Here is a 22,139-nt window from a genome sequence, read left to right as displayed (position 1 = left end):
GCTGACGGCGTTGCTTCTGGATAGCGACTTCATCTACCACACTCGCACGAAATCGATTGGGTTCCTCAGCAATTTTGGTCCACATCAACTTCGGCATGAAGTAGTAAAAACATGGCAAGAGGTGACTCCGCATACGTTCGCGCAGACTCCGTTGGACCCCACCGGCCATTGTACAAATCCGATGCACCATCTACTTGCAGGTCTCCACTGTGGTCTTGATCGTATACAACCCACGCAGAAGAAACCGCCTTCAATTCCGCGTCACAGAGAAAATCAGGATTGGCATTGGCATTTTCTCGAGGGGACCAGTCATCATCAGCAACATCCTCGAAGAATTCGGCGTCATCTAATCCGTCATCGTTGTCGCTCAGGGCATCCTCGGCGGCATTACTTGCCAAGCCCACTTCCGTGTCCATATCTTCGTGAATATAATCTTCCGTATCAATCTCATCAGACTTGTCGCTCTCCGAGTCCGAGTCACAGAGATTGGGATCGTCTGCATCCGCATTTTGAGACCATTCACACTTGAACAAAGCGAAAATGAATCCATTCGAATCGTGCATGTTGAACTCTGCAACGTCTTCAAGCTCGGGCTCCTCACCTTTTTCCTCTTCCTCTACTGCAGCATGACCTTCTGCTGTATCAAGATGCAGAGGCAGCGTCATTGTGTTTTCTTCTGCTGTATCAGACAGGATAACGCTTGAAGCTTGTGCTTTAGAAGCCAGAGTAACAGGACGCACAGTCAGAGCTTGTACAGTAGCATCCCGAGTAGCCACACTCGCAGTCCGAACTTGTGCTGTAGCCGGTCGAGCAGCTGCGGTCGAGGGCCGAGCTTGTGCTGTATTAGCCGAAGTAACTGGACTCGAAGCCCGAGCTTGAATTGTACTGGCTACAGTGATTGCCGTCGCAGTAGAGGTCGTCGTAGCTGGCACGTTCTCTTTAGCAGGCGGGGTAGTCGTTGGTGCTGTCTCCCTTTCGACGCGATCAGCTGCGGCAGAGGTGGGCCTATCATCGCACGCTCCGCTGTCTGCAGGCGGTGCTGTCAATGCTGTCGACGAAGGGGACGGAGGAATAGTTCCAGCGATAACACTATACTCTAACCAGCCACGCTGTCGAGCAAACTCCAGTAGCGCTTTCTCGCCTGAGGGGACAAATCGGTTAGTAAAGTTGTTGTAATCGATGCAAACTAGTGGTGCGAGCTGTACCGGTGAAGTAGTCGACGCCATCCTTTCCTTTCACGCTTCTTCCCGGGCGGACGTAGCGGTGGTCACTACTTAGGCCGGTGGGGGGCTTCGGTGTCCACCCTTGCTTGCAAAGCTCTCGCCAGAGCTGCTTGAACGTTTTTTCCATGCTGTTCGAGTTGGGCGGAGCGGGGCGGAGGGAGACCGAGATTTCAAGTGTAGTGGGGAGGGAGCGGGATAGCGCGATCGACACAAACCTCTATCCACCCGATAGCATCCGTAGACGGGCTCCTCTAACCCCAGATCAGTAACGACGTGCGAGAAACCAGTCACCGTTAGGATTTGCAACCGACCAATACAAATTCCAGTATGCGAAAAAGTTTGATGTTTCATTGTTCGCTGCATATTAAAACCTCTTATAATACTTATGCTGTATTATACAGCATACAGGACTAGAAGGGTTAATTGTGCATTTATTAACTACATTGCGCCATCAACTGTCGTGTTGTTAAAATCACAAGCTCGAGTCCATACATGTATTGTATACATGTATACAGTACAGTACAGTACAGTACAGTAGTACCTCATCACAACGTTTGGCTTTGTTGGAGATATGATTTGAGCAGAGTTGTTAGGGCAGTAAGTATGGAGTGAGGACAAGAGTAGAGTGGCCATAGTGGAGAGGAAGTCTTGAGTGTAGAAGAAGAAGACGCTTGTGTTGGACTTGGTAATAGGGAGTCCAACCAGTCCAGTTATTTACGATTTCTCTAAATGAAATAGCACAATTATATTCCACTAGATAGTCATCATCACATCGGTGATGCTTACTTGTACTTCAACATGCTTGTCTGGATTTACCATCTCGTGATTTCATTGATTGCATTTGTTTGCTGCTGTAAGTAATCATCAGCGAAAAAAATCGTCAAGGTACATGTACAGCAATTGTTTATTAATAATAGTAACCGCACCTTGACGAACTCCGCTGATGATTACTTACAGCACGAAGTACCTGGTCACTCTAGAATCTACTCTCAAAGACTCGCAAGAGCTAGAATATCATCGACCTCAATGCGTCACGTAGCGTTCTTACTGGTTACCCTAGCGTACTTGAAGAATGTCGATGTGGCTTCAGCTGCTAACTCCATAGCGCAGCGTGAGCATTTCCTTCAACCTCTGGGATTAACCAGGAGTGATACACCACCGAATCAAGAAGAGAGAAATGCTATTAATATTTTCAATATTCCTGTCGTCACTAAGCTCCGGGACGCAGCAAAATGGTCAACGTCCAAGATTTCGGATAAAGCGAAGGTGGGGGTTATGCGATTCCAAGGAAAAACTGCGGATGAAGCCTTCACGCTACTAAAACTCGATCAGGCTGGCGATAAACTCCTTGAGAACAAACAGTTCAGCGTATGGGTCAGCTATATGACCAAGACCAACAAGAAGCACCCGAAGACAGCTATCGTGACAGCGTTGGCAGCTCGCTATAGCGACGAGCGTTTGGCAACGATGCTGGAAGCCGCGAGAAAAGTGGATGCAACGAGCGGAATCGCGACGAAGCTGCAAGTTGCCCACATGAAAGTTTGGCTGCGCAAGAAGACGCCAATGGACACAGTGTTGGGATTCCTGACACTTGACAAGGGCGTGGACAAGCTGCTGACAAATCCGAGTTTTACAGCTCTGAAAACCTATGTCAGACTATTCAACAATAAAAATCCTGGCAAGGAAACGAGTGTCATCAAGGAAATGATGGTTTTTAACGGAGATGAAGCTGTATCCAAGATGCTCGAGGCGGCTAAGAAGGTGCCCAATACGCATGCACAAGCAACGGCAATGCAGACCGCACAATTTAAACTCTGGTTCGCAGAAGGAGCCAAGCCGTCTCGAATCTGGAAAATGCTGAACATGGAGAAAGCATCGTGGACGACGAACCCGGATGCACAGGTTTGGCGTGGGTATCTCGAATATTACAAGTTGCAAAAGGCAGCGGCGGTGGCCACATAGTGTTCTTCAAAATAGTCATGGTCCTCGGCAACGCCTGACTTTCAAACTTGTTGCTATACTATTGCGCTCTATTACACGATAAAACGAAGGATATACTAGTAATACGTATCTTTGGTGCTTATAAAGACCTAGTTTTCTTAGATCCCTTACATACATATCTCTGATGACGCCACAAAAAGAAACTTTGCAGGCTTTTAACCCCACGACGAGTCTCGATCACGTATATAAAGCGTTCACATTGGCCTTGGTGGTCTGCAATCTACCTTATCTCCGGGAATGCCACCTTTCCGTCTTCTGTCGGTTATTTTGGTTATATTGTTACAGTCCCACTTTCATACCATCCCGTATGGACAAATAAAAGCACAAAATCTTTTTTGCTGCACTCTCTTGGCAGTATTGTCTCGAAAACCGAGCTTATATGACTATAATTATAAAGTCTAGCTGCCGTTTATCCGCGCATTAGCCAGATTAGTGTCCTCCTTGTCGTAGTAGCAGCTTTAAAAGTGTACATATCAAAACGCCATGCTGTCCTACAGATTGGACAAAAAAGTTGAACTTAATTGAGTTGTTATTTTTTGATAAGTTCTTCACAATGTCTGGATTATTTACCATCTCGTGATTTCATTGATTGCGTTTTTTATTTTTTTTATCAACCGACTACTAATCATGAGCGGATTTCGTCCAGGTAAAAAGGTGTACATGTGCTCACTCTAGAATCTACTCTCAAAGACTCGCAAGAGCTAGAATATCATCGACCTCAATGCGTCACGTAGCGTTCTTACTAGCTGTCCTAGCGTACTTGAAGAATCTCGATGTGGCTTCAGCTGCTAACTCCATAGCGCAGCGTGAGCATTTCCTTCAGCCTCTAGGATTAACCAGGAGTGATACACCACCGAATCAAGAAGAGAGAAATGCTATTAATATTCTCAATAATCCGGTCATCACTAAGCTCCGGGGCGCAGCAAAATGGTCAACGTCCAAGATTTCGGATAAAGCGAAGGTGGGGGTTATGCGATTCCAAGGAAAAACTGCGGATGAAGCCTTCACGCTACTAAAACTCGATCAGGCTGGCGATAAACTCTTAGAGAACAAACAGTTCAGCGTATGGGTCAGCTATATGACCAAGATCAACAAGAAGCACCCGAAGACAGCTATCGTGACAGCGTTGGCAGCTCGCTATAGCGACGAGCGTTTGGCGACGATGCTGGAAGCCGCGAGAAAAGTGGATGCAACGAGCGGAATCGCGACGAAGCTGCAAGTTGCCCACATGAAAGTTTGGCTGCGCAAGAAGACGCCAATGGACACAGTGTTGGGATTCCTGACACTTGACAAGGGCGTGGACAAGCTGCTGACAAATCCGAGTTTTACAGCTCTGAAAACCTATGTCAGACTATTCAACAATAAAAATCCTGGCAAGGAAACGAGTGTCATCAAGGAAATGATGGTTTTTTACGGAGATGAAGCTGTATCCAAGATGCTCGAGGCGGCTAAGAAGGTTCCCAATACGCATGCGCAAGCAACGGCAATGCAGACCGCACAATTTAAACTCTGGTTCGCAGAAGGAGCCAAGCCGTCTCGAATCTGGAAAATGCTGAACATGGAGAAAGCATCGTGGACGACGAACCCGGATGCACAGGTTTGGCGTGGGTATCTCGACTATTACAAGTTGCAAAAGGCAGCGGCGGTGGCCACATAGTGTTCTTCAAAATAGTCATGGTCCTCGGCAACGCCTGACTTTCAAACTTGTTGCTATACTATTGCGCTCTATTACACGATAAAACGAAGGATATACTAGTAATACGTTTCTTTGGTGCTTTTAAAGACCTAGTTTTCTTAGATCCCTAACATACATATCTCTGATGACGCCACAAAAAGAAACTTTGCAGGCTTTTAACCCCACGATTGGACAAAAAAGTTGAACTTAATTGAGTTGTAATTCACACAGCTACTACTTCGAATGCTAAAAAAGGGGTAAAGGAATCACGGTAGGTTTTAGCATTCATGTTCTTCACAACCGAGCTTAATTATAACAAAGTAGCAGCAGTGTGAATTACAACTCAATTAAGCTCAACTTTTTTGTCCTATCTTTAGGACAGAATGGCCTTGTAATATGTACTCTTTTGAAGCTGCTATTATAATACGACAAGCCGAGTGGAGCCCCGCAAGCGGAGCTCTTTGGGCAAAATGAGATAGAGATGAAGCGTGAGGCCTCGCTTTGCTTAGCGGGCTGGTCTAAGTTAATTAGGCCTCCTCACAACTCTCGACGGGAATAAAAAGTCTCGCTCCTATTTAAATTTAACTACAATCTCTCTGTAGACAACGCTTTTGGTGTACACACCGTCTTCCGTCGAAGCAGGGTTCTCTGCCAAAATAGTAATGTTCTGCCGAGCTGCAACTCGAGATACCGCAGCGTAAAACTGTCCGTGTGAAAATACCGTTTCCGGGAGGTAAGGACCCAGTATCTGTATAGACTGGCCTTGGGACTTGTTGTTTGTCATCGCAAATGCCTGGGCAGGAAACTGTTTCCTTCGTAGTTCGAATGGGAATCCTAAACTCTTGCATATCAATGCAATTCTTGGCATCAAGACTGACTTGCCCGCGAAGCTCCCACCCATGCTAATAGCCTCCATATAGTTTCTTCCAAGAGATACCACGCGCAATCGTGTCCCGTTGCAGAGCCCTTCTTTGTGTTAAGGTTTCGAACCAGCATCACTGGCATAACGACCTTTAGGCGAATCTTGTGAGGAGGCATACAGCTAAGTGAAGCTGTGTTCATTAATTCAGGAGGGTAAGTATCGCTGCGTTCTTGCCGCTCAAGCTCATCATCTCCGTCTAGGGTATCCACAGATCGGTACTTTTGCGCATCACCGGGCAGCTTGTCAAGAATCAAATCGTTATGGTTAATACGTCGGTTTTTTGGCTGCGAGAATTATTCGCTCTGCGAAGTAATTGTCAGTTTGGCGTCCCTAGTTAAAATCCGCGTAGACAGTATCAATTAATCTTGAAAGTGTTGACAATCGGCCGACTTGCTCGTTGATCTCTTCGTCCTCATCGTCGCTATGCGAGGCACGACTCAATAACATGTCCTGCGGAATCTTGACGATATTCTTGTCTAGCCCAGGAGACGTGTCGTGTCTGCCATCTCCAATACGCAGTAGGTAATCCGCAAACGCTTGCACCTCTTCCGCCGTTTGGTCATTCTGTGCGGTCTGAGCTATCATGTTCGTAGTAGGACGTAGTAATTCATAGTGCCTCCATAATGCTGATTTCTTAAACGATGCTGCTATAGCCTCAGCAGGGACCGCACGAGGAATAACGGGAAGTGTCTGGCGGAAATCTTCCGATCGAAGCATCGTCGCTTATCATTCTTGGGCAAATCGGCAGAACAAATCCCATCATGTACACAGGCTACCTGTGCATGAGGACGGCGGGCAATTGGTAGTGTATCCCACGGATGCCCGAATTGATAATGTGTTGCAGCAGAACCAGTTTATCATGCTGACGGCCTATTTCGAGCTATGTGACGGAGATTCTCCAGAGAGTGATATGGCCCGCGATCTCCTTAACCATGGAATGTCTGTGCACGTTGTGTGGGAGAAGTTTGGTTCGCGTTAACGATGAAAACATCGCGCATTAGGTGGATACAAGGCCATCGGTCGGTCGATCTCGGTTTTCCCACGGGATACAGACCGATACTACATTCGCCTGTTACTGTGCTATCGACGAGGACCTCGCTTTTTCAATATACAAACGATCGACGGAGAAGTGTACGAATTATACAAAGCTGCTGCCCTGGCGATAGATCTTCTCGAATCCGACAAAGAAAACCACCGTTGCCTCAGCGAGGCTACTCTATTCTAGTTGGCGGGTCAGCTGAGACATTTCTTCGCAGTTCTGTTGGTCTACTGCGACCCTTCTTCGCCTTCGGAATTATGGTCTTTCCATCTGCCTGCAATGATGAAATATTATCTTGGAGGGGAGATACACGTGCACATCCAACGATCTCTTAAAGAAAACCGCGTTCCTGACCTTATCCAGGGTGCGCCTCCGTCAGTTGCTAGAGGTTTTCTGCGTAAGCACAAGCACTATGTATACCTGAAGAAATGTATCTTCGGGGCGAGCGAGATACCTGTCCTTGGGTGTCTCTTCGAGAAGAACGGTGTACGCCCTGACCCAGAGAGGGTCTGAGTGATCGATGAATGATCTACGCTAGTCAACGTGAAGGAACTTGGGCAGTTCGTTGGGTTTGCTGCGTACTTGTGCAAATACGTTGAGAGCTATGCGGGCTTGAGTCGCCCGCTCTCGTAGCTTCTTAAAAAGCAAGCTGAGTGGAATTGGACTGCTGAGTGTCAGCAAGCCTTCGATGCAGTCAAGCGGGGCTTGACTGACGCGCCGGTCTTGGCAGTCGCTGACCAAGACGGCTCATTCCACGCCGTGCGTGATGCATCCGACTTTGCAATCGGATGCGCGTTGATGCAACATGATCACGAGGGGCGTGATGTGTGGTCTACTACCTAGTCACGTCAGCTGAAGCCAGCTGAGGGTAACTATCCAGTACATGCCAAGGGGCTCCTTGCCATGAAGTATGCATTCACAAAGTTCCGATTGTGTCTACACCGACCATGCTTCACTGCGGACGGCAGTAAAGGGTGGATCCGCTCTGCGCGGCGTCAAGAGACCATCTCGCAACGAATGGCAAGATTGTTGTCGGTCTTTGCAGAGTACGACATCCAGGTTGATTACAAACCTGGAAGGTCGAACGTGGTGGTCGACGCGACAACGCGTCGACCTGAATATGCTGTCAAGACAGGCGACGCCAATCGGATTGGCGTTGAGCGGGTGAATGTTCCGTCGTCGACTTTGATCGACGAATTGAAGAGTGCGTGTGCGAGCCACGCAGACGCAAAAAAATGCTGGACTATGTCTCAGCACCTCACGCGGGTTACCCCGATATATTTCTAGTCTATCGCCTTAGCCACTCGACCAAGCTGGCGTCAGAAATACGATCAAGACTTAGCACGTCGGAAGCTGGCGCCGCCTCCGCGCGCTCGTGCATACCGATATCATGTGAGCGAAAGACTGCTACTCTTCTGTGCAGTGGACAGCGATGCGAATCGCATCGTCGAGCCCAAAGATAACGATCTGCGGGGGCTGATCATGTACGAGTGTCACGATATTCCTACGGCATACCTTCCGGGCCGTGAGAAGATGTAGTTTTTTTTCCACGACTGACTTCTACTGGAACTACCAGTACAAGTGGGTTCGCAAGTACGTACGTGCTTGCCAAGTGTGTCAACGCGTGAAACCTGCTGCGTTCTCGCAGACGCCATTGCCATCACTTACGGCACCGTCGGAGTGCTGGCAGTCCATATAGATGGACTTCGTATTCGGTCTTCCGCCAGACTACAGCGGAGGACTGGCGTTGTGGTCTTTTCGACCGAGGGTCTCGTCAATACTTTAAGTGATGTTTTAAGACTAGTGAGTCTTAGCTCAACGGGGGGTATTGCAACGGGGTTACACGCAAGTGGCTACATGTGATACACCAACGGTTACATTTGACAGACCACTGGTCTGCATGCATTTAGATCATTTATTGGTTGAACAGTAGTGCCCTTTAACTAATTAGAATATCAGGATTTTTGCCAACCACTCGTTCGCAAATACATTTCATTTAGAATATCACTTATGGAGGAAGGCACATATAAAACAAAAATAATCGTTCTCTATTTTACCAAAAATCGGCTTTGCTTTCCTTATCAAAGTAAATCAATACTTTCGGACGCAAGTCTAGTTAATCAAAGCGAAATGCATCTTACGGCTCCTCACAGGTGTGCTGACGTGTAAGCCGTAGTTAACACACAGTAGGATCATTACAATCTTCCTTTGAAATTGATGACCTTGCGACATAAATTCTGAAGAGAATATTACGGAAGGAAAGGGACGGTGGAGCTCCCACAAAAGGTTGTAAAAACTGGCGTCAAGATAGGGTACCATCCGTACGCTGTTGGAGAAGCTGGACGGAAATTTAGTACAACCCATTGTCGCCTGAACGCCGTACAGCACGTCGCACTTTAATGTTAACGCACTGTTTTCCTGTGTATCATTGTTTTGTCCACCAAATACCAGCCTTACAGCTTATATTGGACGAACCAAACAGCCCTAAACATTTACTAGTATTCGTTTTGCCTCGCGATTAAAGTTATCCCCTTTTTTTCGCCACACTCGCCTCGCCAAAATACAGCAGCTTCGAGAACCGTTTAAGCTCCAAATGGTCATCTTCTTGAAGCTATTGGGCTACCCGTTTTGTTTGGTTGTATGTACTGCTGCCGATATAGCGTCATGTACAAGTTACTGTATCCATCGAGATGCTTCGAGATGTAGTGCGTCCTGTAGCTGTGCGGGTCGAGCACTTTGCCGCAGTCGTCGTATGTGCAGATGTGGCTCGTGGCGGCTTTTGCTGAATGCAACTATGCGAGAAACATCGCTCCATTAAAGAAGACCAAATAATTACGAGTTAAAAAAACATACACATCAAGCTTTTTTTGTCGCACATGCTCAATGCGCAGCTGCAAACTGATTCTTGCCTTTTTTATTCCACAAACGCTTTGCTGCCTTATGCGCGCAGAGACGGTGCGCATATGACTACTGGATACCAGGCGTGCGCGCATATGTGGCATACGCTGTTATGGCGAACGCTTAACTGTACTTTACACGGTTGCTAAGCAGTTTAATGCGCAGGTGGCTACTGTCCCCCGCGCATAAGCAGCAAATGCTGGTATGACAAATGTTCAACTCTACTTTACACGATTGCTCAGCTGGTTAATGTGCCAGTGGCTACTGTGGCATTCGTATATGCGGCTTGGGCTTTCAAGGCAAACGGTCAACTGTACTTCGCAGGATTGCGGGGTAGCAAATCGCGCGTGTGACTTCTGCGTCATGCGTATATGCAGCAAAAGCTGTTATGGCGAGCGTTTTACTGCACTCTACACGATTGCTAAGCTGCTGAATGCACAGGTGACTACAGCGCCTCACGCATCGGCTGTATACGCTCCGATGGCGAACGTTCTACTGTACACTACACCATTGCTTAGTGTCTTAATGCTGGAGTGGATACTGCAACATGCGCATATGCAGCCTTACTATTTCGATTGAGGTCGGCTCAACGACTCTTCATCTCTCTATCAAGCAGGCACATGTGGTACTCAAGTCCGCACAGCCCGTACTCGTCAATTGACACCGTCCCGACGATGTGGAAGCGCAAGCCTCGCTGCGTCCAATGCCATCACCATTTCAAGAAGCTGATCGACGGGATTTGTGCCATGTGCCATGGGCTGAGCACTCCAGTATCGCCCGACGTTGGTTACGATGAGACCGACCCGGATGACAGTGTCTACGAGTGACCAGTGAGGAAGCGTCCAATACTTGTGATCGGGCGGAAGCCGCTAATGGATACATTGCTGTGGAGAATCATACACCTGTCATGGTGACAAGCTCGGATCGGTCTCGTCTAGAAGATCAAGCAATTTACACATACCGTGTTGAGTATAGCCAGTTAATGTATTATCACAGCGGCGCTTGACAAAGCCGAAATCTCGAGCCTGGAAGACCAGTACCGGAAGCAGCAGGCGGCCCAGGAACGCATGCTCGCGGCTGGGCCAATGCACGAGACTGGACGAACAGCGCACGGTGAGCCACAACGATGAAGTCGCGCGAGCAGTGGTTGTGTCCGACATGAAGCGCGAGCTATCGAAATAGCAGAAGTCTGCCAATCATCTTGGGGGCGGCTACGGATACATTGTTGAAAACCTTGCTCGACAGAGATTCCGACGAGGACGAAGCCTCCGAGCCACGCAAGAAGCCCCCGAACAAGGTCCAAAGCAACAAGCGTGGCTCCCACGACGACCCGAAGCCCCAGAAGAAGAAGCGCCGAGGCAGCGAGTAGCCGGCTGAGGGCCAGACGCCGACAAACGCCGACGAGCTTCAGGAACTGTTCGACGACCTTCGCTGGCCAGCGGATATTCTCCAGATCGACGTTAAGAAGCTTAAGTCGATCCTGGAGATGAAGCCTTTCCACGACGCTGAGAACACGCCGCGTCTAGCGGCGGAATGGAAGGAAACCAAGACCAAAGATTTCGAGCAGTACGGCCAACACAACAAGCTGAACCAGGATCGGATCGAGGTCGGCCTCGAGTACTGCTGGCTGCACTGCTTTTTGGCTCCATTCGACGCAAAACCGGCGGCAGAAGCAGTCAAGACGACTCAGAAGAACGTGAAGGCAGTCAATGAAACCCTGGGCACCGCGATACCATACGGTCGAGCCGTCTTTGGTGTCATCGGGGACATTTCAGGGCTTCAAGTCGAGCCGGCCATGGCTACCGAGTAGCTGATATCGCGTGTTTTTTGCTTGTTTGCTGTTCGTGCATTTCTAGCTCACCTTGGTCAGCAGTGTTACCCTTCAGCGTATCTCAAATATCGAAAAAAATCTGCTCGGAGCTCCGCTGTGGTTTAGTTGAGAGGAATAACCTCTCTAAATACGAGGGTAATTCTTTATTGCGGTTTATTATCTCTTATGATGAATGATGATCACAGGGTAGTTTGTCGCACAGAATCAGAGCAGCTGTGCAGTGTTCTAAAACCTCAAGCATGGCGTTGAATTTCTTACACTAGTCGTCCAGAATCTTTATGTTGACTTTGGAGGTCATTTTGTTTACTGCAAGCCCTACCACCAGCATTGTATCCTTCACGTTGCACATCATTTAATTTCCGGCGATGCTGTCAGAGGAGTCTAGGTTGTCAATAGATATATATGATACGCCAATAGACATGTATAAGTCGTCAGTAGACACAAAGTAACAATAGTGTGCACAAAGAAGCCAAAACGTCCAGTAGTTTGTAGATTACTCGCCCATGGAAGACACGCGTTCAAGGAGTGGACTGCCGTGCCGCCCATGCGCTACAGCCACGTGCAGCATACCCCACCACCCATTCCAATTTAGCCACATCTCCATACAAATGAACCATCACATCGCTGATTAGATGCCCCCTTCGCAGGGGCCCTTCAAGGGTGATGCAATGCGGAATTGAAGTTGAATTCATTAGTTACCGATGGCAAGGCTTCTGTTGATCGGTCGTGCGCGGTGTGAGGCCATTTGTCTGATCAATACGTCCAGGTGACCATGAAATCATCGAGCGACACCTTCATTGCAAGAGTGTAACGTGCGAGAATAGCGCGTCATGTACAAAGTGTCCCGTTCACTGGAAGGTCCGTCACCACCCTACTGCATCTATTTGAGCTATTTATAGCAATGGAAAACCCCACCTACGCGGCGACACTGAGTGTGCTGTGCTACCACGCCCTACGGCTACACCCGAAAGGAAAGCCTACATCCACCGAATGGACGAAAATGCAGTACCACCTCGGCTAATCTGGAGTAATCTCTGGCGAGCTCGTGACATCCCGAAAGCGGTCCTATCCATCGTACGCCCAGGTACAGCGCAGCATTAGGTACATACACTGGCTTCAAGGGAGAAAAACTCAATTCAACTAGTGAAGGAGCTGGTGCATTCTAAGCGGGCATTGACCCTGAGACAGCTTTAGTATTTGAAAACGTTGAAGACGAAAACGGTTTCTCATTTGTGGGGAACGGAGAGGACGAGCAACTGTTACTTTTAGGCATCACTAAGATGAAATTGCTGCGAGGCATTCGTGCACTACAATAAGCGGAACCTTCTCTAATTTTCATATGAGCGCGACTTTTAAGCTCAGTGATCTTGAGTACCCTGTCATCACGTGAGGCTTCATCGATAAATGCCGTTTGTACCACCTGAGTGCTTTTTTTTACTGCTAACCAGTGCACGGAAAGTGAGTACTTAGGGAACATCTACTAGGCTTGTTCACACACACACGTAAATACCACTCCGAATTGATGCTGTTATGGGTGATGCCGAAACCGCCCAGCTAAACGCACTATCAAAGATTGTTGATGTTCGAAAACGCATTCGGCACTTGCCCGATTCGACCCGGGTAGTTGTTTACCGTGGAAATCTAGATATGCGCAATACACTTTGTGACGAAGATTTGATTTCGGTCTGAAACCAAGTGATGCGTGACTGGGAACGTGAGTCTCGAGTGGAGAGCCATAGCTACGAGGCAGAAGGAGAAGCGTCTCGACGCTGAGCATACCCAGAGACAGCTGCGAGCTCAAGTGATCGGACGAGCGAGGATGATCCACTAGTTGAAAGCGCTGCTGCAATGTCCCTATTTAGAGAACAATACCTTCAAGTAACGCTCACATTTTTGATAATAACCTGTTTTTTTATTTCCTAAATAATCCTCCCTCCTACCGACCAGACCGGAATGTAAATGGAGGAAGGCGCGTGTATGGCTGCGCCGCTCAGCGCCCACCTCCGACCAGAAGTCGGGCGCCACAAGGCGCGTCGTGCAGCACATATTTATGATACAGATGCCGCATAGAAGGTTGCACTTATAGCAGGGTGCCTGTGCACTAGAGCTGTTATTTTGTTTTATTTTTAACTAGGGTTAAATACGTATTTAGCCAATGAGAGTTAAATACCGTTAAATACTCGTATATACTTCTGTAATTATCCCTTCCAGATTGACACTGAAAAATGGACCAGACGTCGCCTCTGGCATGCACTTTAACTAGACCAGGCTTGGGTGAAGCAGCTTCGAGGTTCGTTGTGCGGCCCGAACAACTTGTGCGAGCTTGCACTTTCATGACGCACCCTTCCATCAGGGCCGCCCCTGACAGCTACTTCTTTGGTTCCCGCGAATATATACCTCGTACATTCTGCATAGGCTTTCTGTCGTCCAGCTCATTGTTTCGAAAGTCTTTTACTACGCACGCCAAGCAGCCAACCCTCACATGCTGGTGGGCAAGCAAGATGGGACGTAAGAGAAGTGCTATCTGGATAGAGTTTACAGCGCTTGGGCCTTAGACCGAGACAAAACCGCACCCGGATGGCGCCTGCATTTACTGCAATGAGGTCATCATGGACGCCCAGCCAGCTCGACACCTACACCGCCACTTCTCGACCTGTCCTCACGCTCCTGCGGCGACAACACCGAAGTGGACTAATGTCGCGCTGCATAAGAAGCGCAAGGCTTCGTCACAGAATGTTTCGGACTTCTCCTCTCCAGCGAAGGCTCGCCGACTGAGTTATGGTGGATCTGTCCACCTAACCTCTCCAAAGCGCGACGTGGGCAAGGGAGAAGAGCGAGCATGCAGCGGGGCTGCCGTAGCTTTAGCGTCAGAGAAAGACGTTCGACTTAAAGAGTCACTAATACTAAGCTCCTTATCCAAAGGACACTTACAGTTTAAGCCCAGGGCTCAAAGGTAATACGTTACCTTGTATGCTTCAAAACCAGAAGTGTTTTATTTACTATTATTGCGGCCAAGCCGCGTAGGGTAAATGTATCTGTTTACCTATCTAGCATAGTTAAACCTAATCAAATGCATAACGTGTGGCTTTCGGCGAGCGGACTGAGAGGCCTTGTTAACTCTCCAAACTATGTACTGAGCGTTTGTTAACGCTCCGGGTTCTTCGTACCCCTGTGTGTTCCACACCATGTAATCCCCTTACAGAGCATTTCAACCCGATATTGCCATTGCGTTTTACACGGCAGGAATACCGTTTCGCGTGATCGATAACCCGCATCTGCGTCGTTCGCTCACTCGCTATTGCCCAAATTTGAAGCTTCTAACGCGCCAAGGTCTTGCAACTACCTTCTTGAATATGACTTACAATACGGAAAAGGAACGCTTGGGACAGAGTCTACAACACCAACCACGGCTATCTATCATCACGGACGGCTGGTCAAACATTAATCGAGAAAGCATCGTAAACTACGTTATCATGTCTCCCAAAATGCGGCCGGTGATGTGGTCATCTCGTACATCGGGAGGTCAAGCTCATAATCGACAATTTATGGCATCTGTGATTTCTCGCGTTATTTTCAAGGTGGAAGCGGTCGCTGGCAAGGCACACAAATGTGGTCTTCAATAGTTGCTCTGCTCACACAATGAATTTGCTACTGAAAGATATGGTCAAAATCGAGTTTTTTGCGGACGTCTTAAAAAAAGCTGTGAAGCTGGTAACATTTGAACAGGCACGACACCTCCTTCTGGACCGAGTTCGTGCCAAGAACAAAGACTGGTGAGCCGTCGGTTCCGGTGTCTACAAGATGGTATGCCCAAGCGAAGTGTATAAAAATCGTGGCTCACAACAAGTCGCGGTTGAAGGCGGCGTTCGCCGATACTGAGCTCATGCTGCATGCTGCATTACGCTATAGCAGCAGCTGCCCAAAACCTCAACGATGTTGTAGATATACTTCAGGAGCAGCTCTGGGCTAGTGCAAGAGTCGTTGTTCGACTGACCAAGCCTGTCACGCGCGCACTCGCTGGAAGCTCTTAACTTCACCTTCCAACTCAACAAGAATTGCATACTTGCTGGACCCATCCAAGGTCACTTCTAGTTTTACCAGAGACAGTATGCGCGATACAGTTACATATGCTGTTAAACTGGCCGAACGCTTTGGATAGCCTCCGGATATTAGTCCTTGGAGTTACTGGACTTTATAGACATGAAGAAAGCTTCGTAATAGCCTTCGAGCTAGCACCGTTGAGAAACTCGCTTTTATTTACACGAACACGGTTATTCCAAGCGAACCAGTATGCCACTATACGAGACATCTTCGACAACGAGCGACTACTGACAGTGACAGCGACGATCACGGCGGTGAAGATGAGGATGAATGCTTATTTGACTTGCACGACGCCGAATTTGAATACCTGTTGAATTCAATCACAAGCGTGGATATAGCTTCTGAAGAGGAATCGTTGTAACATAGCACAGCAATAACACGTTCATGTTGCCCTCCTACACTAATTCTAGGTTCAACTGCAATCCGCAGTGTTAGTCGGGAAATTTATGATCTTCTCGATGTTGCCGCTCAATTTCCGCTCTACATGGTCTCATACGTTTTGCACTCAGAATGTTTATCATTTCTTCAGCTGTTAATATATGGGTGGCTGTAGCACTTGCAGAGTTCCATCATAACGTTGCGAGGGTTGCTGCCACGCTTCAAGAAGACTGTTCTCTCTTAAATCACACGGTGCCGTTGATTTTGCTCCGGTAACTCTTCGACCTTGTTCGTAGTACCCGTACGGAGCACACAGTGGTCTCTGTGCAGCAATTCACAGATGTGAGATCTAATTCTGACGTCTCTGCGCTTTATCCACTATAAGACTCCGCCATTGGATAGTCGAGAGCACGGCAATGTCCTTGATTGCCACTTCGCACGCTGTCACGAGTATGTTTAAGTATTCCTTCTTATCAACAACCGCCACAGAATTGTCGTCCATATCGCCGGTTTGACAAAGTGGATACTCCATCCGGAGATGTTCCTTTTTATGGAAGCGCATGGTCTTCTAGTGTTTGCTCATGAGTGGATCCAGATCCAACAGCACATGCTTAGTCTTCCACGACGCGTGCATGTAAGCGAATCCCTTCCATTTGGTAAGATACTCAGTAATCACCATCTTTGCAGATCGATTAGCGAGCATATTAGCGCTGGCCGAGGCGGCCGGCGAAACTGGGGACCTCACGTTGTATATCTCGATTACCATGGTGGCCGCAACGGCCTGGCCTTCGGCCGCCTTGGCATCCTGCAGCAGGACCCACTTAAGCTTGGTCGTATCCAGCTGAAACTCGGCTGGTTCGGAGTCCCAGTCGTCGTCTCTCGGTCACTTCTTCGATTTTTTCATGTGAGAGTCACTGTCGGGGATCGCGACAGCTTCGTCCGAGCTGAGCACGTGGCCGTCCCAATGATCGTCCTGTAGCTGCTCGACCAGAAGACGGTCTCCTCGTCGTTGTTTAGATCCTTGGCTCTCGGCTGCTTTGTCATCAGCTGACGCGTGGTAGGCCTCGCACTGCTACGATCGCGGTTCGGATGCCGGCAGGTCTCGCAGATCTACGGTTTGCTGAAGGGCTTGGCCGGCTATCACCGGGGAAGCTATTGCCGTGCTCTTTTGTGCACCTCGTAAATATGTATACTCTACGCTTAGATGTCTGTAGCATTTGCGTTCGCTGTTGCAGTATTTAATTCGTATTTAATCGCTATTTATCTTCATTTAACCGCATGAAATACTATTTAAGTATTTAACCAGCTAAATAACAGCCCTAGTCATGTGTCCATGCAGCCCTGTGGTGGCGCTACAGAAGTATCTGTGCTTTAAAATATGCAAATGGCCTCTTTTCAGTGCGAATTTGAGCCTCTAAGTTCGTCCCCCCGCTTACTGTTTTGCTCAGTAATTGTGCACGCCTCCGCTTACAAATTGGATACGTCTATGCTTATTTTTTTATCATTTTTTAATGCTCGACCCCCCCCCCTATTAATAGTATTTCGAAAACTGTGAAAATCCTTTGCGCGGCTGCGGATGATGATGAAGACGTATTCTCATTGTCCATGAGTGATGCTATTAATAATTACCAAACTGCATCGTGGCAAATTTAAAGAGCGTGATTAAAGCGGAGCGCTCGGCAACAATGGCATGTGATGCCGCCGATCTACATGTTTTTCTAGCGAAGAAGGACGGCAAGTGGTTGACAGAAAATGAGATGAAAAAAGGAAATAGGTCCACAAGTAATCGAGCATCTCCGTGTTAAACGAAAGCAGCACTCACTCTCGTAGGCCTGTCGGAGGATGAAGTGCGCGTAAGAGTCGACAAGAAGGAAATTGCTGCTGGAAAGCATTCGGTGCACGTGACGGTGAAGATTCCTAAACGAATACCTTAAGTCTGTGAAGTGGCAATCATCCGAAAATTTTCAATTTCTGCGAAGCAACTCGAACGAAAACATGCGGAGTGGGCATGGGAGGAAGTGCTTAAAGTGCTTGACCCTCGGGTCAGCACATATGTATGCAACGCAGTCGTGGATTTCAACGCAAAAGGGAGAGTGAGATTCGGCCTTACTCTTCCTATCCTTGCTATACTTCATGTCTTCCACGTGGAGCTCTCGCAGCCTTACGTTTCCCACTTCATGTGTACCACGATCCAGATCCAAAAACATCCGGTAGTGGCAGCTGCTCGTCGCCCCCTCGTCTAGGGCGATCCCGCACATGCGCATCATCTTCCAACAGGAAAACGAAGGTCCGATTTAGTCTCTCCAAAGCTGCCAATTGTTCTTCGTGAGCCGTGAACGCGCGACACAACAGCTTTTCAGCTTCCTACAGGGTCACCACTACCGCGCCCAGTACGGCAGTGGTGAAAATGGGTGATACTACCTTTGGTCCGAAATGATGGATAGTATGCTACTGGATGGTACAGTATAATATACCATCCAGTAGCATACTTTCATATTATGAAAATTCAACCGAGCGATCTCCTATCGGAAGTTCGTGCAGTCGCGCGATGCATTTCGACCTGTCCTTCCTCTTTCTACCGGAGTTTTCATTGATGCGGCTTTGCCACTCCCCTCCTTCTACCCCTGCAGTGACGCTGATGCAACAGCGGGTTACGAATTTGCCAATAGTGGGCGGACTGCGCTTAAAGTCTCTGGCGACGGCCGCTTTTGCTCCATAAGGTAGATCTCCGTCAATACTGAGTTTTAGAAGCTCGTCGATGATGTATCGTCGTCGGCAATCGGTCGGCTTGGTCATAGAGAAGTCGGGGAGCACTGATAGAGCGTAGTATTAGCTCAGCGTGTACTTGGAAAATGAAGAAGAGGGTGGTCGGCTATTCAAGTACGTGACTCGGTCCCCAGTACGCTTTCAGCACCAATCAAAACACAGCCAATAGCCGGTGAATACGCGCTCCTGTTGGACCAATTAGATTTCGATAACAAAAGCTTTTCTTATACATTTAAATGAAACTATCCATTATTTCGGACCAGATGTAATATCTTTTATGAACAATGTCTCTGGTCTCGGATAAACAACGTTTGCCACTGAGTTTATTCAGCAATGCAATGCAAATGGGGTTGACTTGCTGAAATAGATCCCTATCTAGAAAGCTGATTCGGCGCATTTGTTATTTTTTAAATGGTAAATGTGGTGCCAGACCTCGCGCCCTTGCTTAAGATTCACTGTTGGTTGGTCGGAATCCATTCGAGCTGATGATGTCGTTGACGAACGAAGTGGGGCCGTTGTTCGTCGTAATCGATGAAATTGGAATACCTTTTGGTGACTTTGAACTTAGTGACGTGGCGAAAAGAGATCGGCTCACGGTGCTCTGCGAATTGGTTTTGTTTGATTTGCTCCCGGTGGACAATTAGGCTTTCTTGGTAGTTGGCTGCGCTTCATTCGTGAATTATGTTACCGTATTCCTTATGTGATTGGCGACGCTCGGTCATTAGCGACAAATCCAGCAGCCAATCAAATTGATTTAAATTTTATGTCGTCGCGCTTTATGTGCTTGGCGACCAATATAAATTTGAGCATGTTATATAGTTTTTTAGATGTAGGTATCTTTTATGGTAGCAGAAAGGCTGGACCACCTCAAGAATTTGACTGTCGCCAATCACATAAGGAATACGGTAGGCTAAACCCGACGGGTAATCAGGGAATTATGAATAATTTTAAATTTAAGCTTCACCCAACGCGATTGAAAAATCATTGAGAACACATATGTCGACATTGTAAGAGCAAAAACCATTACAGAGCAATGCGGACTAACCGAAGACCAAGTGGAAAAGGTGGCTACGCATCTCTTTAAAACAACGTTTGGTCACCCACGATCACTTCTCAGGCTTGTCATTCCTACAATGATATTTCCGCGTATAATGTACCTTGGGATGCCAACATTGATTGGGTACAACTTGGTAGTGATTTGCAGCTTTATCGTGGCCCACTCAAGTTTACGATGAATAGTGTTCTCAACCACATCACGATCAACCTGACAGGTCCTTACTGTGACAAATACATCACGTACGACGGCATTGCGGACAGTTTAAATATCGCCTGGGAGGGGACAGCGGAAAAAGCAAAGCTGTACATGTCGGCCACCACCCAAAGCATAGTTTTAGCCTTGGTGTACCCAATGAAGGAGCGGTTATTTAAAAGCCCGACTGTTATTGGCGTATCATCGATTTATAACCTTAAAGCCTGTGTCGTGACCCGCTTCCGAGAGCTATCTGACGAAGCCAAAAGTTCGTACGATGCACTACCCGGTTTCTTTACTGCCGATCAGCTGTTTGGAGGTTGCGAGTAGATGTAGTTCGCTAATTTGACGTACTATTAATAGATGGCAACATGTATCAGCGATCAGACATCTGGGTTGGACGCAGTCGATGCATGTGGTGGCATATTCCCAGGTTTTTGCCCTTTTTTTCAGGGAATCCCACTGGGACCTGCTCGGAATTGAGTGTGATTAAACGTTTTTGTATTGGTACCTTGGATATAGTCGCATAGATGTAAGCTGGCTTTCGGTACCGAATCAGTGAGCACCGATTTAATGTGTGAAAGCCCACCACGGCCCAGTTTGCCCAGTACAGACGACCACGCCAGCGCCGACCATTATCCTCCATAGTGCACAGATGCTACAAGCAAATATGCCATAGTTTTGATTAGATATAACGACCACGAGAGATCTGCAAATTTAAAAATACGAACGTAGTTTTACACGGAAAGACTACAATGATTGCCAAAACGGTATAAAACCGAGACACCTCAGAAAGACCATCTTGAAGCTATACTTACTTAAAATAGGCATGTACTTTGTCTTGTGGAGAAAGGCAGCTTTACGCAGCAAATATGACAAAAGTGCGGCTGTCTATCGTATCTTTAAAGCATACTCTGCAACTCAAAAGTAATTGCAGGCTGTAGGATAACTTGTGTGCCACGATAATACCATAATATGTTATTATGGTATTTTCGTGTTTGTCGGACCTAGAGGCGTATATTAAACTTTCCCACAATATAATATATCGTGAAAAGGTTTGTTGCCACTCCCATAGAGTAAACATGTCTAATTTAAAAAAAATCACCGGATGGACAAATTGCTGATTGTTGTTTTAGCATCGGACCAGATCGAGGGATTTGCCACATGGCGACTGGGGCCAAATTCAAAAACCCGCCGTTGACAACCCCGCTTGCATTGCAAGGGGGGGGGCACTACTGGTGAGCTGTGTGCGAAAACTATGATATTTATTTTAGGAAAATTACGTCTGGGTCAGACCCCTGTCAGAGTCGAGTAAAGGACCCTAATAGACAGCTATGTGACCATCAATGACACAGGTACTGGGCACCAGTTTACACGCATAGTCTGTGCACACGTAACATCGACATTTAGTGTGTCCCGCTTTATGTACCTGTGTGTGGACCACACACCACCCTCTTTCTCTGCTGTAGCAAGCATCTGCGTGAGCGCTGCAAACGAACGTTACGTGCGACGTGTCGGAACTGCCGACAGCACACGATGGCCATGGCTCACTTAAAGTTTTATGTGTGGACCACACACACCATCGTTTTGTTCTGCAGGAGCGTTTCAAGCGGCTGTGTGAGCACTGCAGGCTGCTTGCTAAGAGTGCGGGGAATTCTGGAGCTGCCAGACCGGCAGACTACACAAGACGGGTGTTGACACTGCCCACGTGGTTTATGAAGCTCCAGGACGTAATAATTGCTGCATATAAACCCGAAAGGGCAGATTAAACGCTCCTACAATGTGTTCAGCCATCATTGAGAGTGCATTAAGCTACAATGTAATATAATACTTCGAAGAAGAAGAAATATCTTTAAAAAGACAGAAGCTTTATTGACAACCATGAAAATGCTAACATTGCCTCATCATGACGACTTGTAGAGTTTGTAGGACGCTTCAGCTGCTTCTTCAATTCTGCGATAGTACTCTTGTCGAAAATTTCTCGCCTATTTGCATTGAAGCCACAAGCTGTCCACGCCTCTAGCTTCGACTTAATTAAGACGGGCCTCGACGAAAA

At 47.6% G+C, this 22,139-nt stretch overlaps 2 protein-coding genes across 2 annotated transcripts; both read left to right on the top strand.

Moving 5' to 3' along the window:
- Nucleotides 1-2,249: 2,249 nt before the first annotated feature.
- On the top strand, nt 2,250-3,185 carry PITG_22722 (secreted RxLR effector peptide protein, putative; the record flags this gene model as incomplete). The annotated part of the gene is made up of 1 exon (XM_002905731.1): nt 2,250-3,185. One exon carries the CDS (start codon nt 2,250-2,252, stop codon nt 3,183-3,185), a length of 936 nt encoding a protein of 311 aa, XP_002905777.1.
- Nucleotides 3,186-3,945: 760 nt separating this feature from the next.
- Nucleotides 3,946-4,881, top strand: PITG_04063 (secreted RxLR effector peptide protein, putative; the record flags this gene model as incomplete). The annotated part of the gene is made up of 1 exon (XM_002905730.1): nt 3,946-4,881. One exon carries the CDS (start codon nt 3,946-3,948, stop codon nt 4,879-4,881), a length of 936 nt encoding a protein of 311 aa, XP_002905776.1.
- Nucleotides 4,882-22,139: the final 17,258 nt, after the last annotated feature.

Source organism: Phytophthora infestans, genomic scaffold, assembly GCF_000142945.1.
Source record: "Phytophthora infestans T30-4 supercont1.5 genomic scaffold, whole genome shotgun sequence".
NCBI classification, from domain to species: domain Eukaryota; phylum Oomycota; class Peronosporomycetes; order Peronosporales; family Peronosporaceae; genus Phytophthora; species Phytophthora infestans.
This window is presented reverse-complemented; position numbering and strand designations above follow the sequence as displayed.